At 35.8% G+C, this 18555-nt stretch overlaps 1 protein-coding gene across 5 annotated transcripts in view; it reads left to right on the top strand.

The window, feature by feature from the left end:
- Nucleotides 1-18555, top strand: part of MGAT5 (alpha-1,6-mannosylglycoprotein 6-beta-N-acetylglucosaminyltransferase) — a 114990-nt gene that overhangs the window by 62592 nt on the left and 33843 nt on the right. For all 5 annotated transcript variants that reach the window (XM_090143580.1, XM_090143577.1, XM_031590722.2 and 2 more), the window contains 5 exons: nucleotides 6616-6687; nucleotides 7839-8000; nucleotides 9543-9712; nucleotides 10595-10729; nucleotides 15823-15956. In XM_090143580.1, coding sequence (XP_089999706.1) covers nucleotides 6616-6687; nucleotides 7839-8000; nucleotides 9543-9712; nucleotides 10595-10729; nucleotides 15823-15956 — 673 coding nt within the window. The remainder of the gene's footprint in view (nucleotides 1-6615; nucleotides 6688-7838; nucleotides 8001-9542; nucleotides 9713-10594; nucleotides 10730-15822; nucleotides 15957-18555) is intronic.

Below are 18555 nucleotides of genomic sequence, written 5' to 3'. Positions count from 1 at the left end.
TTAACTATGATACAAATTTACTCACTGAGAAGAATTACTTCCTCTTAAAGTTACCATTTAGTTATGAAAAAGACAATTGTTTAACACTACTCTGCCGTTGGCACAGTTACACGTTTAATGGATGACATTGCTTCAGGGGAGAAACGTGAAAAAACAAATTTCTAGACAGTAAAAAATTGTGTTTCACTGCAAAATGTCAGATTGCAGCTAAAGAATAAAACGTTTAGAAATATCTGAGAGGACTGCCTGCCACATGGGTGGGACTGCTGCTGGGCAGCTGTAGTGCAAGGTTCCACAGCTCACGGAAGCTCCCTCTGTTTTTGTTCTGTAAATTTCTGAGAGACTTGCATGCTGGAGCTGGGCATGAATTCATGAAGGTTTTATGAAAATCCCAGGCTTTGGATCTCCAACTCACCTTTCAGGTACAAGCGCAGTGTTTGGTCCTCCTCTTCAAAGTGAATTCAATACTTCAAAAGGCTGAAGTTGCTTCAGTGACCAGTCTTTGAACTTCTGTAGCTTTTGCACAATTCCTACTGTGCCACTTGGGAGAAGTCTTATTTTTAGTTCTTCAGACTTGAAAGAAAGAGAATGCAAATGGTTTAGATTTGTTTTTCTTTGTTTATTTATTTTACAGTAGTATTGTTCTTTACATTGCTACTTTTGCTATGGGAGAAATGAGGCAGAAAAATCCAAACTGAAGGTGATTTTGAATGTGGATTTATTCCCAGAATGCAAACTGTAGTCTGAAGATGTATTAGTATGTGTTAGATGCATTTTCCCAGCTGCTACTGCATATATTAGATAGTTTCTAATCATGAGGTGAATTAACAGTGTTTTGCATTTCTTCAGTGCAACATAACATAGAATCACAGAAAGGCTTGGATCGAAGGGACCTGGAAAGATCATCAGGTTCCAGCCCCCCTTACACAGGCAGAGTTGCCAACCTCTAGATCAAGTTCTAGACCAGATTGCCCAGGGCCCCTCCAACCTGGCCTCGAACACCTCCTGAGATGAGGCATCCACAACCTCTCTGGGCAACCTGTTTCAGCAGCTCACCACCATCTCAGTGGAAAAACTTCCCCCTGACTAAATCTAAATCTACCCTCCTTTGGTTTAAAACCATTCCCCTTTGCCCTATAACTATCTACCTTTGTTTTATCACTAAAAAGTTCATTTGCCTCCTGTTTATAATCCCCCTTTAAATAACCACCAAGTGTCTTAAAAACTAGACACTATATGTGACCAACCTACTAGTCTTTTGTTTTTGTTGCCCTTGACAATTTCTCTTCATTCAGCATGGCCCAGGCAAGCCGAAAGGTTGGACACCCATGAACTACACCACTATGTTGGGGGGAGGAGGGAAGGAAGGGGCAAAAAGCCTTGTCTGAAATGTAAATCTTCAGAAACCTGAACTTCTTCAGTATCTGACATGTCTCCCTAAGAAATTGAGATGCTGATGATGTTCAGTACTTTGTTCCTCAGTCATCTAGTAGCATATTGGCCTGGATTTCTGGGGCTCTTTTCTGTGTTGTGCACTTTTTACAAAGGGATTAGCATTCTCTGTCTTGCTGGAAGGTACTTTAAATGCCGATGTAAGAGAGGAATAAAACTACGCATACAGTACTGAAGTTAGATAAAAGCCCATTTGGGATTGCCAGTGGAAACAAACACCCTATGTTACCTGTATTCACTTCTCAGTTTCGCTGAACAAACAAGTAGTCTGCTTATACACCACAGACTTTTTTTTACATTGTCAAAGTGATTACCTAGCACTGAGTAAATGCTAACAGAACAGAGATATTACAGCTTCTGGAAGTATGGAGAAAGTCAGCTTCCTGATGGGAACAGTTCTTTTGCCTCAGATTCATAAATGGCTTTCCTAAGTGAACACTGAATGCTCTGCGTGCCATCTGATAAATTCAAAGATGAACTGTCCTTCACTGGTTTTTGCAGCACTGTTTATTTCCTGCTCTGGAATTGATATGAAATACTTTGTAGCAGTGCTTCACCACACATTCAGTGATGTTGAGCAATAACCACTCATCTGAAATGCGCAGAAACTGGGTTTTGTTTCCCTTTCAATGGGCTGCACCTGTCATGAGGAGGAATCCAGGATGAAGATTATGCCAGGTGTCTAGAGAGTATCCTTCATCTTCTGCTTTGTTAAACTCTTACTGTTATTCTTTGAAGACTTAAAGAACTTTCTGCAATTGTGGGAGAGCTTCTGGCAGAGCACTCATTCAGTGTGGAAGGTGCCCAAACTGGCCACGCTACAGACTGCTGCCAGGTTATTACAAGTATATTCAAGTTCCTTTGTCTGTTGTGTAGCTGAGCACTGCAGTCTTGACTTCTCTCCTGTTTCATGACATTTCTAAGGAAAAATTATTGGTACAGATAGAAGCTGCAAAGGCTTTATGAAAGATATTTTTTCTGATTTCCTGGTTTGTTTGGGGAAATGGTCTTTTCTTGGTGCTAACTTATCAGCATGCTATATGAAGGTAAATTCCCTATGAAAGTGGATTGTCTATGAGGGGAGGCTAGAGAAAATGTAGGACAGTTTAAGGAGTTCACCAATCTGTACAATTGTGTTCCACTTAAATTTTGGGCTTCTAAAGTACCATTCATCCTAATTTTATAAAGCTATCTACATCTGCTATAGACAGTGCTGTGGCTGCTGTGATGCCAAAATAGGAAGGAAATGCTGGTCTTCTCATGTGGACTTAACTTTAGATCATGCTCAAGAGACTACTAAGTGTGTTTGATTGGCAGTGGCTTCAATGCTAGTTACAGGAGACAGAGCTGTTCTTATTCATAAATATGACATGAAAAAAATAAATACAGTCTGATCTGAATAATAGCTTGTCACTCAAAAAAAAGGCAGTCTTTGAATTGCAGTTGCTGCTTCCCAACAATCTTCTTTAACTTCTGTTCTGTACTCCAATACCACATCCTTCCTATCAAATCATGTGTATTGCAGTGTAGCAGTTGGTTGCTATGGAGAGAATAACATGGAAAAAGAACTGCTGCAAACCCTCTGAGAGAAAGTTAGCCCTGGAAAGCGGGGAGAGGAGCCTCAGTTCCTTCTTCAGTGCTTAGTTTATACTTTTTTTTTCCCCCCCCTTAAACAATCAAACAAAATATATAAGTAAGTTGAAGAATAAGATCAAAACATATATTGCTGCCCTTCTTCATGTTGCTCAAACTTCTGGCTTTTGGCTGTGTGATTATCTGTACCTAAACAAATACGAAGCTGTAGTATTTGTACACTTCTGATGGAGATTTCATCTAGTGATATAATGACAAGAACTTCTGTAACAGTGTGGCACAATACCATATTTCTGACTTCATACTGAAGCCTTAGGCATGTACTGTAACTTCTTGCTATTTATAATCATACACATACATGTATGTATTTGTATGTGTTTATCCACATGCACTTTTTCCTTTGTGCGTGTGATATAATCAAAAAGCTTCTTGGCCAAGGACAAGAAATACTTTAATGCATTTTCCACACACTTTTTATTGTTAGTTAGCAATAAAGTATGAAATTAATCAAGGCAGTATTTTTCTTTTCATGTCCCACTGTATCAGCTTCTGGGAAATGTTTTACAGCACAAGTTCTTAATTCAGCCCCTCACCTTCCCACTATATCCCACCTTTTCTTTAGTAGCTTCAATGAAAGGTGATCAACAGATCTAGCAGAGCAATTTCCTATGAGTATTAAGGGAGCAAAGGAGGCACAAGTAAGTTCCAAGCATGACATCTTTTCAAAGAGCATACTGTAATACTATCAGTGGTTACTTACTGGAATAAGGAGATTGAAAGCCAAGGAGATCCTCGAGCCAATCTGAACTGGTTAGTAATTCCTCACCTTTCTTAATTACCACGTCTTTAGCTAGAAATGAGTACTCAATATAATGAAGCCTAGGATGTACTCGTGTTATGTCAATAAATCTGGAGTAAATAACATTCAATTTTCACTGGTATTTGCTGGAAGAAATATTGTTTCATGAGCATCTTCTTGCATTTTTTCATTAAATGTAGCACTTATCTTTGTTTACAAAAAAGTTGACGTGGCAGTGGTTAACATGTGAAGCTGAGAAAAGAGCAACTTTGTTCAGAAATGAGTACTTTTATGTACTGTGTTTAGTCATGCAAGGCAACCAGGAAAATTACTTAACCACTCTAGGTTTCGTGTTTAGGTATAGGAATCCTTGTGGTGTTCTGTGTGAAAAACCCTAAAGTCATTAACTGAACTGGCAATACTTGGTTCTTTATTTAAAGGAAAAAAAAAAGGAGAAAAAGATGCTTGTTTTCTAGGTCATGTGAAGTTCTCATGAAACCATAGATCCTGCAATTAGAGCTGCAATTAGATATAGATCATGGGATTAAAAATGAGAAACTGCATGTTCTGGACAGGAAATGCCAAAGTGCTCAGTTTGATTTATTAAGTATCACACGAGGCAAGGGAAGTAGGCAAAGAAATGATAGTATCTGTTCTACAAGTGACTTCTGTTGTATGAGCTTCAGTACTGAATTTTGAGTTTTATGACTTCTTGCCATCTCTCTAATCATGGTCTGATTTTCCTTTTTGTTTCTCCTCGAACCATGACACATTAATTTCCAGTTCTCTTTAATTATCTGGAAAATTAACTCATGTTCTGAAGAATGAAACAGCGTTTTGGCTGGTTCCATCATCATAAAATATTCTTTGTGGACGCATGCATGCCTGTGGTCTTTATTGACCATCTTAACATCCAACAGCTCTAAGTTTGTGAGCCACTAGCCCTCAAAAATAAGCACAATCCTTTTTTTTTTTTTCTATGAGAATGCCTGTGTGTTCTTTCTACCGCTTTTATCAGCCCTGAAATTAGAAAACAAACAGACTTTGAAGAGCATGTGTTAAAAATCTTCTGATGAGTTAAGCTGTTCTCTCTTATTTCAAATGACAAAAGGAATTCGTTAAGTATCCATAAGGAAAAATGAATACGAGAGCAACCACGTACTTTGTATCTACTTCTGAAACGCTCCTGTGAACAGAATTACTGCAATTTAATTTAAGTTAGAAAGACAATGGAATATTTCTAAAAGCACAGAAGTATTGTTTGTTTCTCAGTCAGAGAGATATTCAGCTTGGAAAAATCTTCAGCTCTCTTAGATCTATGATGGTGCAGTGTGAAATATGTAAGCCAGAAAAAGAGCACATACGGTTGTACTTGAAATGTCTTGACTGCTAGATATAGGAAAAATTCAAAATTACTCAGACACAGAGAGAAAAAGAGAGATTGGACTGTGCATGATTTTTAATTTGGAGCTTGCAACTCCTTTCTACCAGCGATTCGCAACTTGCTTTAGGATTGTTAATTGCTACAGGTTCTACAGTCTTTGCAGAGCTGGAGACCAGTGTTCAGGTATTTCAAACAAAGTTGATCAGGTCGTTGCTATCAAATGTTGCATTAAATATATTGAGTAGATTAAGTTGCAACATTCAAATTAAGGCTTCTAAATAATTTGTCCGAGGAACTTAACCTTGCTATGTTTCTTCTTTTTAATGAGGTTATGATGCCTGTTAATTCATTATTTTCATGTAATTGCTCTTCTAGGCAATCATTTGGTACAATCTTAAGCCCTTAATCTTTAATACTTGAGGCTTATTGCAGCATGATTAAGCTAAAATGGTGTTTTGACAGATCTGTGACTGGAGGGCCCCTTGTGAGCAACACTGATTTCTGATTCTCTGCAAGTTGTGAATTTAACCATTTGTGATGGGGTATTCTAGCTGGCATGTAAACTTTTGTTTTTCCCATTTAACAATGAAGTTATGCTTCTGTTTTGCTTTCATGGGTTTGTTTCCAACAGTGAGATTCTTTCTTCATAGAAGTAAACGAACAGATCATTGCACGTGAATAATGCAGATTTTGTAGGATAAGTGACATTTCTAGAGATAGCACAGGCACTTTTGGTGGCTTTCTTCCATTTGCTGTTTTATTTCCTACCTTCTAGCTGTTGTAGAGGGTTTTTTTTTCTAGAATAGATGATAGGAGGAGTACTGCATTTGCATCACTTGTTTCTGTCAGAATTATGGCTGTTAATACTGGTGTTATTATTACATTACTTAACAATTAGGAATTTTTTTAATTTATCTTTTAAAAAAAAATTGCCTAGACTACTACAAGAGCACTGTTTCTTGTTTTTATCAATCTTTTTTAAATAAACATATGCTAGGGAGACAACAAAATGTTAAAAAGTATAGTTTTTTTAGAAGCATAAAAAACTTAGTGCTTTTAGGAGCACTTAAGCATTTAGGAACTGTTCAGAGAAACCTCATTTAGAGCATTTAACAGCTGACCTCTGGCTTGAGTTTTGTCCCATGTATTCATTATTATGGACTAATGTCTAAGTGCTGCTTTTCGTTGTTGCAAGGTTAAAAGTGATGAATTTCAGAAAGCCATTTTGAAAGAGAGATTACAGAAGGCAGTTTTACCTTGCAATGACTTACTGATCAGCTGATGTCTAATTCAAACTGCAGGAAAGTGTAATATAAAGGCAGTCAGAGTTGGATAAATGAGCTGAAAGTAGAATAAAATGATTTATTTTCATTTGATTGTTTTACAGGTTGAAAATTGGTGTCCTCGTTTACCTTGGAGAGCAAAAAATCCTAATGAAGAAACTGATCAAAAGACAGCGGTAAGAAAAACATTAAAACATAAGAACAGTTCAGTATTGTTGTTCCTGCAAAAGATTCTGGAATCTTGTTTCACATAAGTGCTAATGAGACTAGAATTTACCGTTGCTATTCCTCAGTTCCTCAAAGCTGAAGGGAAGAATCTTTGACTGCATATATGTAGCTCATCATGTACTTTCTTCAATCATACTGCAGTCTTGGTGATAGAATTTTCACTAAAAACATTTACATACTTTAGGTTATGAAGCATTGTACACAGATTAAGATACAAATCTGATAGACTCTTCACCAGTATTAAGTGACCATATTGTCATGTCCCACCATTGCTTCTTTACACATATGTGAAACTGTCCATTTTTGCTGTCCCATAAATCTGAGCTTTATATATAACAATACTATAACAGAAGAGCCTTGTGTCAATTTCACTTTTGTAACATTTTGATTTTTTTCTGTTAGAAACAACCTTGTATATTCTTGAGTTCTTAAATTCTTTTTGTCTAATTATGCAGCACTTAAGTATTTTAAAATAATTGCTGAGCTGTATGTGACCACTGATTACAAATGTAGACGTAGGTTGACATATGGTCTAAAAACCAATTGGTTTTAGATTGATTTAGCAATTTAGCTTGAAAACTAGTATTTCCTTTTAAAGTATTACTATAGTAATGTTTAAAGTATTACTGTAGTAAAGTTTGTACTTTAATGTCAGATACTTCCTTGCATTTTGAAGATCTGTAACATATCTGAATCTTCAGTGTAACTTTCTGAATTAGTATTTTGTTCTAAAAATGCTTTAACCTCATTGTGGAAACACAGGAAGAACACCAAATCTTGTATTGCAGAAATAGATACACTCTGAAACACCACAAATACATTTCAAGGTCAACTAAGTACTACTAATCAAAATAACTACTTTATATGGCTTAGAAATATTTAAATAAAGATATCTTAAATATTTGAACTAAAATCTCAGCTTTGCTTTAACTTAATTAGTATATCTTTTTTCTAATGTTGGTCTGCTTTTTAACAACAAGTAATATAAAGCTCAGAATTCACATTTGAGAATTTTCATCACTTCTGGAAGGTACACAGTTTGAAGAATAACATTAGTGGTTTTTTGTATGTTTTTTTTTTTTTAATATTTTTATTGAAGGCTGAAATTCGTATCAACTTTGATCCTCTCTACAAAATGATGTCAAGGCATGAGGAATTCAGGTGGATGATGTTACGTATCCGACGAATGGCTGATACTTGGATTGAAGCAATTAAATCACTTGCAGAAAAACAAAATTTGGAGAATAGAAAACGAAAGAAGGTAAGGTAAAAAATTTTCCACTCCTGACACTTGCAATCTTTAGCCTTCTTTAATTTGCTTTTCCAAAAGCAACTTTGGTGTAGAAGGACCAAATATATCTAAAAGGCTCATGTCTATCCCTTTTCAAAGGGTATTTTAATGTTTTAAATTATTTTTACATTGGTGGTTTACACATAGTTTTACAAACATTTAGTAAGGTAGCCGTTGAAAAAATTTTCTTATTTCTATAATCTTTACTTGAAGGGAAACTACATGGAAGGTTCTAAAGAGAGGAACTGTGAATTTAACAGAAACTGATTATGCAGGAATGTTTAGATACCAACAGTTGTACAGAATTTTAAATGGCATCTTTGTTTTGGATTGGAGGAGACTTTGAGTTGATCACAACTTTTGATAGGATCTGTTTTGACCTTTAGTGAGTCCAGTTTAAAGTCTGTGATACACTTGAAATCAAAGTTTCTCTTTTGTTTTCATTTTTTTTAATTTTTTCTTTACCTCAACTAGTGAAGACAAAGCCAACAGTTGTAAACACAATAGTTTCCCTTTCTGCCCTATGCTTACTGGAGCCAACCCTGAGAGGCAGTCATGATCCTACCATAGGGTGGCTCCTTGCTTGAGGTTCACAGTTCCTGCATGAGATATAGACTCCATGTTGTGGCTCTCAGGTTTGTCACATACCACAGTCCCTGAGAAGGCTCACCCTCTGTCAATGCTTTGCTGATTTCAAGCAGCAATCCAGCCTGCTTAGTAAAGAAATATAGCATCTCAGAATACATAAAAAGAAACAGAAGCAGTACTGTCTTGTTCAGGCAGCTTTGATGGGATGTTCTAGTGCTTATTATATGCTTTTAAAAGCTCTTTAAGGTTGCTCTGCAAAACACATGATGATTTCATGTTAATTTGGCCAGTTCTAGATTAGAGCAAAATGTTTTTATGAATGTTACATTAAGGAGTGAAGAAGTGTTTTGATGTCAGGGGGCTTTGAGCTTGGCACTGTATGTACCAACACTTCAATAACAGTCCAGAGACATAGTGAAGTGTTGAAGTGTTTGGAATTGACCTGAGCTTAGTTAGAAAGTTAAGTACAAATTTCAAGGAGCTGCAGAGAAAACTCTCCTCCAGTGTCACTCTTGTGAAGTCTTTCCTAGTTTTTAATGGCTTGCTCACAACAGCATGAACTGAACTTCCTGAACTGAACTGCCTTATTGCATAAGTGTATCAGAATACATATCATTTTGTGAATAATATCTAATTTGGGGTATTATTACTGATTTGTTGGCACATAATAATGCAAGTAATATGGTAACGGTCTTACAGTTACTAAAGATAAATTACAAATTAAGTTATTTACAAGGTCTCTGATTAAGGTGGAGACGTTGGATTGTTGTTGTTGATTGTTGGGTTTTGTTTTGGCTTCGTGTTTCTTTGTGTTTGTTTTTTTCTGTCTGTAAATGGTTGGAACTAAAGAGAAAAAGGAAATGCTGTGAAGTATGTTACCTGCATGTTTATTGTCATTAAGTAACATACAACTTTTCTTTCCAGATTCTTGTTCACCTTGGGCTTTTGACAAAAGAGTCTGGATTCAAGATTGCTGAGAATGCATTTAGTGGTGGCCCGCTTGGTGAATTAGTCCAATGGAGTGATTTAATTACATCTCTCTACTTACTGGGCCATGATATCAGGATTTCAGCTTCACTGGCAGAGCTCAAGGAGTAAGGAGATTACTTTCAATTTTGAAATGGGAATACAAAGGGGGGAAAAAAAGGGAAACTGTAAACTCTTGCTGCTTCTATTAGCAGAGCATATAATTTCTTGAAGGATAAAATGAAAGTGATAATTCACTAAACAGACAAGATTGTTTTCATGAGTTAAATATATGTGCTATGAAAAAGATAATGTGTTTTCATTGTAGCTTCAGACTCCTGAGACTTCATAAATGAATGTTGTAGAATTCAAACTAAGCAGCTTATTCTTTAACATCCCAGGTGCTTTAACCAGCTGCAGTAAGAAGTTTTAACCTAATTCTGTGTCCTCTTCTTCAGTTTATACTATTATTCAATCAGTATCTGATTTTTGAAATGAAGGTTTTAATACTTTAAAATATTTTTAATGTAGTTAATTGCTTATGTTAGGTCAAATTGCTGCCTCACTCATCTTTCTTTTGCTGTACATTAGGCAGACAGCATTAAGCATAATTAATCTATTTTAAGCTTGAGAACATACACCTTTTTTTTTTTATAATAAACATAACAGCATCATTTTTAACTCTTACACCATACAGCTGTCAATGGAAGTCTGAAATTATTTTCAATCACTTTCAAAATACACAATTTTTAAACATTCTGACCATATTACTTCCTTTTTTTTAAAGTAGAGAGTCTTTTAGCAAAAATTAGCAACTTACTGATGTATAAACAGCTCTTTAGTGAATGTTGAGGATTTTAGGCACTTAAATATAGTTACATAGCTAATGATTTGTAAAGGAAAAGTCTGGCTTTTTTGGAAAGATGAATTATTTATGTAAATAATAAAATAGCATGAAATCAAGGTAGTTCTGAAAGCAATACTTTTGTGTTCCTTCTTTTTTTGTTTAGAATTATGAAGAAGGTTGTAGGTAACAGATCTGGCTGCCCTACCCAGGGAGATAAAGTTGTTGAACTCATCTACATTGATATAGTGGGACTCACTCAGTTTAAGAAAACACTTGGCCCATCATGGGTGCATTACCAGTAAGTATAGTAGTTATTTGACCTCTTAACCGCTTTGTTAAAGAGCTGCTATTGAATAACATATCAAAATACTGATGTGAGTACATTTACATGAGTTGGAAATTATTTAAAAGTAAAAATGTAGTTCTCTGTTGCCCTTCACTCTTTGGAATAAAGGAGCTGTTGCTTCTTTGTTGCATACCTCCTTTACCACTTCTCCCAAGCAAGTCTGGAATACTTGTAGTAGACTGAAACATTTTTCATCTTTGTGAGTTATATCATATTGCAGAGTAATCATCTTTTCTTACCCTGTCTACTTTATACCAACACCCTCAACTTTTGTCCCGTAATGACTGACAGATTATTGAATTTTGTTGTTTGGTTGGCATAACTCAAGCATGTTTTTCTTGTTATTGTTTGTAACTATACTGGATTGATGATTGCAAAGATTTATCTATTCAGAATTTATTGCTCAACAACAGTTTAGTATTTTCTGTCTCATCCCTAAAAATGTTGAGGAGAGAATTGTCTTCAGGAGTAGATCTAAGGACTAAACCTGCTAGTAATCGTACTTACTGTTGCTTCCATAATCTGTTAGCATTAGGAATGGAAGATGGTGGTCAAAAGAAATTACTTAGTATGGTCTTATTGTCTGCAGTTACAGAACCGCATTTACTTCTGTGAGTAATTTGAAATCAGTAAGCTTCATTTGTGTTGCTTTGATATTATGTCAGCATGAAATAAAGCCAACTCGAAATTACTGACTTTGAATTTTGTTTTCCTAGTTGAATTAGCTGTTTTTATGATCCATAAAGTCCAGTAAATCTGACTTGATAAATGCTATTGAAAGGTGTTCTCTGAAGGAAGAATTGTTTTCTTTCTGCCTCAGGATTTGCTAGAGCCTTGCATCTTTTCAGCATAATTTTAAAGGAGAGTACTGTGATCAACACTGCAGATTAGATTACTCCTAATCTCTTTTTTGAAGCGTAGCAGTAAATGGATATTCTATTTTCCAGGAGTCTGCTAATAAAGCTAATCCCATTTTCCACTGAGCTACAGTTGGTTGTCTGTCTGCCAGATGTAATTGTCACTAGATGGTAATATTACAGTGTTGTGGTCAGGATATAAAACTATCTGTATAAATTGAAAAAGTTTCTTCTCTATCTTTTTTTAATTTCCTATATGGCATATTCTGTAGCAAAGATATGAAGATATGCCATGATGTTGAGATTATCACATTAGCTCTTCAGTTTTTTTTGTTTGTTTCATGAATCATTAGATCTTTAGTGGTCATTCTGTTTTTCATTGATTCCTAATATATGTTAACGACTGATTTCTCTGTTTAAGCAGGTTAGAATTAAATTCAATGGTAAATAAATATCTTAGGTAGTATATGAGTTTTTTATATGGTTTTGAAGACGAAAATTAAATCACTTAATTGCTCTTCTGCAGCACTGAGTATCAGAGGATTGAATAGGAGCTCATCTGGTTTATACTGTTGCTGAAAAACAGATCACCTGTATTTATCCTTCTTCAGTGATTTTTTTGCCAAAAATGCCACAGCCATTCTTTCATACAGTTATACTTAAGTGTCTTTCTTGACCTGATTTCTTGCAAACAACCTGTTCCTGCTTGTTCCCCCATAGTTCTGGAATAAATTATTTCCTCTCTTTCTCTACTTGTATTTAGAATCCTGCACTTCCTAAAGCTGGCTTAAAAAAATATATATATAATAATTAATTCAGATGTTTGGGTCACTCCTTTGTAATTCAGATTTTCCTATGTTCAAGATGTCTGTAGTCACTTATTATTCTCCAAGGTCAGTGTACAAGATAGAATCTAGCAGAAACTACCAGAATTGATTAGAGCAGATGAATTAATTCAGTTTCAAGGAGATAGTTTTCACTATCTCCTTTTTAAGAATCCTATTGCAAACTTCTTTTTTTTTTCAGCATTGTAAGTTACCTCATAAAGTTTGTAATAATAATAATATTTTTCAAGTTAAGGGGGTAAGTCTGATATAAAAGACCATATTTACATGTTTGTGTTAAGTTCACTCCAGTAAAGTAAATATTATCATACATGTAGCTGCCTTAAAGCTCTTGTTCTTTACATACATTGTTTCTTCACTTATTAGTATGGAATGACACCAGAAACTGTTCACTTTTCTTGAAAGAAATGTTCTGCTTCAGGCCAGATCTGTTTTTCAGCAGACGTGCTGGTCAGCTCAGTCTGTTTTGTGCAGACCAGACTCAACTATAAGTAAATGAAAGTTTGTTATTCACTTCTGGTTGGTATAGAGAGGAAGAATAAACTTCTGCTTACAGTCCTTTCACAAAAGTACTATATGTAATCTTTGTGAGAGCTTGAGCCCTGAAGAAGGTGTTGGCAATCTGAAATCAGATTCTTAGAACTAGTAGCTCAGAAGAATGACCTGCTCTGAGAGGTGTTTCTGAGCAATTGAAATACTGCTTTGTGCTTTTGAGGTCTGTAGCACCAACACCTCTCGTTGGTATGTGTTTTATCTGTGGTATAATTGTGTTGTAAGTAGCATGAATATATCAAAAGAGATCTCATTTTTTGAGTGCACATAATGTTCAAGCAGAAGAATGCCTAGACATGGCAGTGTTTTTTGATTTTCAAGTCTGGATATTTAAATGCAGTTTATGTGCAAGGAAGTAACATAAAAATTAGTATCTTCTTATAGTTTGAGTAGTGCAGCTCATTGCTTTTCTATTTTTTTTATAAATCCAAAATGTGTTTACATCAGTGATAGAAGAAAGAAGATGTTAATGTTGATATTTCTGTTTGCTACCCACCTATCCTCTGTTTAGAACTCATCTGTGGTTTGTAGTCTCTTGTAGATAAGAAGAGTGCTTTCTGGCAGTTATTGTAAAATACTCAGTGCTGTTACACCAGTCTGTGAAAAAACAATGCTCTGTTCTCTGATAGCGATGTGCCCCCTGCTTTCCAGTTTTTAGGTGTGAGAGAAATGTTGTACTTTATTTTAAATACTGCCTAGCTTCATTGGATTGCAAATACATTATAAAATACATTATAAAATACACTAGTTCTCAGTATTTCCAGTATTATCTTTGTGAAATCTAAAAAATAGTTCAGCTTAGTATTTTTAAAGAGGAGGCATGTGACAGCTTGGTTTTTAATCTGCTGTGAGTCAACCAATCATGCCACTGAATAGCTCAATCAGTCTGACACCAATCATTTTTGCTGAGATCTTTCTCTTTCCGATTTTCTTCACACCCTAACACTGTAAACATAGATTTTGTTTTCTCTGCTTCCTTGTTGAGCTTATTATCTATTGCATTGCAGTTCTCATACTTCAGAATCCCTGTTTGCATTGGACATAGTTACACTTTATCACTATATATTAGTGCTCATATATCTTACATCTGAATATAGGAAAAAGGGAGGAAACAAAGCACTCTGAGTTGATGGCTTGCAATGCCTTGCTCCTTATATGTATGTTTAGACAAACTCTAATAGTATTGCAGTTTTTCATTAGCTCCCTCTCACTTTTTCCTTTCTCTGCACTCATGTACCTGTCCATTTGGTAAGAATTCTGTTGCAAGGCTTGCCAAGAAATAAAAGGGCTTTTATTACTCAGTGAGTCATCAGTGCAGAAGTTTTTTTGGCCCTTCTGGAGTATTTTGTATAATGCAGAGATAATTGCTACCATTGTAAAATATTTTCATTGAGAACAGTTGACATAAAACACTGCAAAGAAACTGATCTTTCAGCTTTGTTGTTTGGTGAATTGTTGTATATTTTGACTTTCTTTTTGCTTGAAAGATCTCCATGAAGATTTAAAAACAAACAAAGTAAATTGGTCCCATTTGTACTCTTGTATGCAACAGTGTCATTCCATATGGCAATGTATATGTTGCTGTTACATTGGGGTATTTTCTCTTCATATGGGCTTAGGACATATATAGGTCATATCTTGAAGACTTTACTAGTAACTTCTACTGCTCTGTTTTGCACTATATACAAGCCTAGTGACACAATGCGCCATGGTGAGTGTTCATATCTTTATATCATAATGCAGTGTGGCACATAATGCTACACAGCCTTTATAAATCTATCTGACAGATTTTGTTACTGGAGAGCTGAAGAATGGAAGAGTCAGCACTGTAATAGAATTCATTTGCAGTGGACCTAATGGTCAGTAGAACTGCTGCAAATAAAGTTCCTGTCTAAACAATATCAAAAGTTTACCAGACTGCATTTTCAAGATGTAACTTCTTGAATCTGAAGTTTGCACACCCTTTTCTTCATATTAAGATTTTTTTTTCTGGCTTTCATGTCCCGTGGACCCTTTTTTCTTTTTAAATAAAGCAAGTTGTAATTGGATTAATTTTTGTTCAAGGAATTAATAGGGCTGTCGGGAAAGAACTGAGTGTAAATCTCTCATCTGGACTTCTAGTAATCCAATGCCAAGATTTCTTTCAGTTGTAAACTAGTTGTTGAAGAATTCTGACTTTTGTATTACTTCTTTAGAAGTTTCAGGCCATTCGCTTACAAAACTTTTTGTCAGACTGCAAATCTTCAGCAAATTAGGCAGTCTTCAGTGCTTCCCTGGTAGGTTTAATTGACCCAGAAGTCAGAATCTGGAGACTAAATACAATTGTCTAAAGACAAAGGACTAGTCTACTCTTGGCTCATGGCCCTTGGCACTGGTTTTGTACTAGTGCATTAGAGCATTAGAAAATAGATGAAGAATCCTCTCTTCTTCTGCCTAAATTCGACTTCAGAGCCTCAGGATTGCAGGTGACCAGAGTCACATTCCCATAAGCTCTACTTAGATGTTCAAGCATGACTTCATTTTGTTAGAACAACAAAAAAAAAAAACCAAAACAAGCTCCAGGGTTGTTATTTGAATGTCTGAAATATCCTTGAACTTGCCTATTGTAATGTCTTTGTGAACATAGCAGAAATGTTTGAAATTGAAATGTGCATTCAGATTATAAATAATTCACAGTTGCAAATACAAACAAAACACCTCTTAATTATAATTATGTGTGTATATGCACACATGTTTATATATATATATATGTGCACGTGTACCTACAGAAAATCTTTTTTTGTTGTTGTAGGTGTATGCTAAGAGTTCTGGATTCCTTTGGAACTGAACCAGAATTTAACCATGCCCATTATGCTCAGTCTAAAGGCCACAAAACACCATGGGGAAAGTGGAACCTTAATCCCCAGCAGTTCTATACAATGTTCCGTAAGTATCCCTGGCTTTGTGAGAATTTGGAGTTTAATAATGGAATGCTGTCATTGAGGTGGATGTTTGAATTATTGAAGACAATTCTGTGGTTTAATATAACAAAGATAAAAGGTCAGAACCATAAGTGTAAATTTTCTGCCCTACTTTCACACACAGGAAAAAAATACATCAATATGAATAAAGATTGGGAACTTTCTTCTCAGGGTACCTGTGGGAAGTGGTGGCTGGCTTTTTCTTCAAGCTTCTGTGAATTACTTTTGCGTTGTTATAAGCTGTACTGCTGATGCAGTTGTGAGGAGAAAATGGCAGAAATACAACTGAGCAGCACAATTCCTTATGAATTCTGTATAAATTTTATCAGATTAAATGATTACCTGACCTACTCTAGCACGAGACTTGACTTAATGGTACTCAGTTCTAGACTCAAAAGATCATTCTTTTGCATGCCATAGTAGCAATTTAAGTTTGTTCTCTCTGAAAGGTGCAAAAAGATTCACCACTGCCAGCTAGCTTGAGGGTATGTGAGGCTTAGGAAAGAGGAAAGTGTGTGCTGTTACGTGCTGGAGTTCTCAGCCCAAGTCTAAAAAGAAGCCCTGGGTAGGGATCAGCCTGACTTCCAAAGTTTGCTGATGGTCCCTGAGGCTATGGCCAGGGCACGTACTGTTCCTTCTAATTAGATGACTTAGTCACATCTTTTAAACTTTTCTGCTCTTCATAGCAGAAGTGTACACACTGCTGTCTAGCTGACATTTAGTTGTCTTGTTAAATTCTTTGAAGAGGCGTTTCAACAACAAAAGGCACAGTGGGGAAATGTGGCTTGGGAGTGGTTGCAGAGTTACTGACTGGACTTTAATGAGCAGAACTTGTTCCATATCCACATGATTTGCTAATATTTGTTGGTTTATATCATACATGGAAAAGGAGCCAAAGGCTCAAATGTGTGTATTCGAGTAGTACAACTATTAGGAAATTTGAGTGTGAGATCCTGCTCAAGAGAACACCAAGGGTGATGGTGTGGTTGAGGAAAGCTTTTGCCACAAGTGAATACTTGTGGTACAGCTGTGTGCACTTCCTCAGACCCACTCCAAGAAATGCAGAAGTACATCTCCCTAGGGAAGATCTCTGTTATGTAAGGCAACATAGACTACTGTTATATTCTATTCTTTGCAACAGATCACTTCATAATCAGTATTTCTGAAGAGTTTGACTGTATTGAAATTTCAGTAAGTAAGCATTTCTGGGTTTTAATACTGGAAACAACTGCTATTTTTCCTTTGTAGAAAACATGGCAAAGAAATTGCAAGCAAATGCTTTCTGAAGCATGAGTGATTACAGCGTTATAGATTGGTCAAGGATTTAGCTTTTTTTTAATTTTTGGTAATAGGTGCCAAAGAGTCATGTTTTGTGATATTTAAAGTTTATTTTTGTATTTTGTTCTCTGATACAGAGATAGCAGCATCATTATTGGGTTGTGATTGAAAGTACATGCATATCATGCTTCAGTAAAGATTTTATGCCAGATTGGAACCCTGGATGCCTTCCCAATATTCCCAGACTCTATTATGTTTTCAGAACTCTGATTATAAGGGCAGAAAATTATTACTGAGCAACAAGCAAGCTGTATTCAAACCTGTAGTGTATTACCATGCTTGACTATTCACTGAACTTTCCAGAAACATGAGGGTGTTTTTTGCCCATTCTTATGTTTTTTATTTAAATTCTGTTATGCAAAGTAACACCATTAGTACTTTTAAAACTACATGATCTTGCTTAAAAATCCATCTGCATGCTTCCTGTCAACGATATTTAAGGCACTGAATTGCACCAGTTCTAAGTGCTAACTTCAACAAAGGTTTTTCTTTTGAGTGTGTTCTGCCTTGCCTCTCCTTTGAATGCGGTCTCTTATCCAAAAATATGGAAGGACAGAAAAAAGCTCCTTTTCAGGCATATTTGCCACATGCCATTTACTTTGCTAAATGCTAAAAAGTCCTTGGGCCTAAGTGAGTGCCTAGCTGTTGCTGAGGCATTTTTGGTAGAAAAAGAGTCATTGTCATTTGAAAAACTAAATGTAACAACAGAGGGAATTGTACACTGTGTATGGTTTCTCTGTTCTGTGTGTTACCCCACTGGCTGATTTTCAGCGATCAAAAAGTAAAACTTCATAATGGCAATAGAATTTTTTTTGTAGAACTTTGCCTATGAGTTTAACATTGCATATGTCATGCCTGTCTGGTTTTGTTTTTTAAGCTGTGCAAAATATGCTCGCAAGTTGTCGATTTAATAGAAAAAGGTGAGACTTATAGAGAACCTAGGTTTTATTGCAGCTATATTTCTATGCAGGCAGGTAAGGCTGTGCCACTTTTTAAATATGTGCAAAAAACCAACATGTTACAGTAGTTGTTGTACAGTAGTGATGAATTCTTACCAGAAGCTTTGAACATTGTAGTCCATCCCTGCAATTGAACACCTTTTCAACAAACAAACAATCAAAAGCACCAGCAGCACCACCACCACCCACAAAACAGACAAAAAAAACCCCACTAACTTAGTTGCCATGAGCCTACAATTCTTTACCTTTATAGGAGCCAAACAATGC

The sequence above is a fragment of the Phasianus colchicus genome, chromosome 7 (assembly GCF_987193195.1).
Source record: "Phasianus colchicus chromosome 7, bPhaCol1.hap1.1, whole genome shotgun sequence".
Taxonomy (NCBI): domain Eukaryota; kingdom Metazoa; phylum Chordata; class Aves; order Galliformes; family Phasianidae; genus Phasianus; species Phasianus colchicus.
This window is presented reverse-complemented; position numbering and strand designations above follow the sequence as displayed.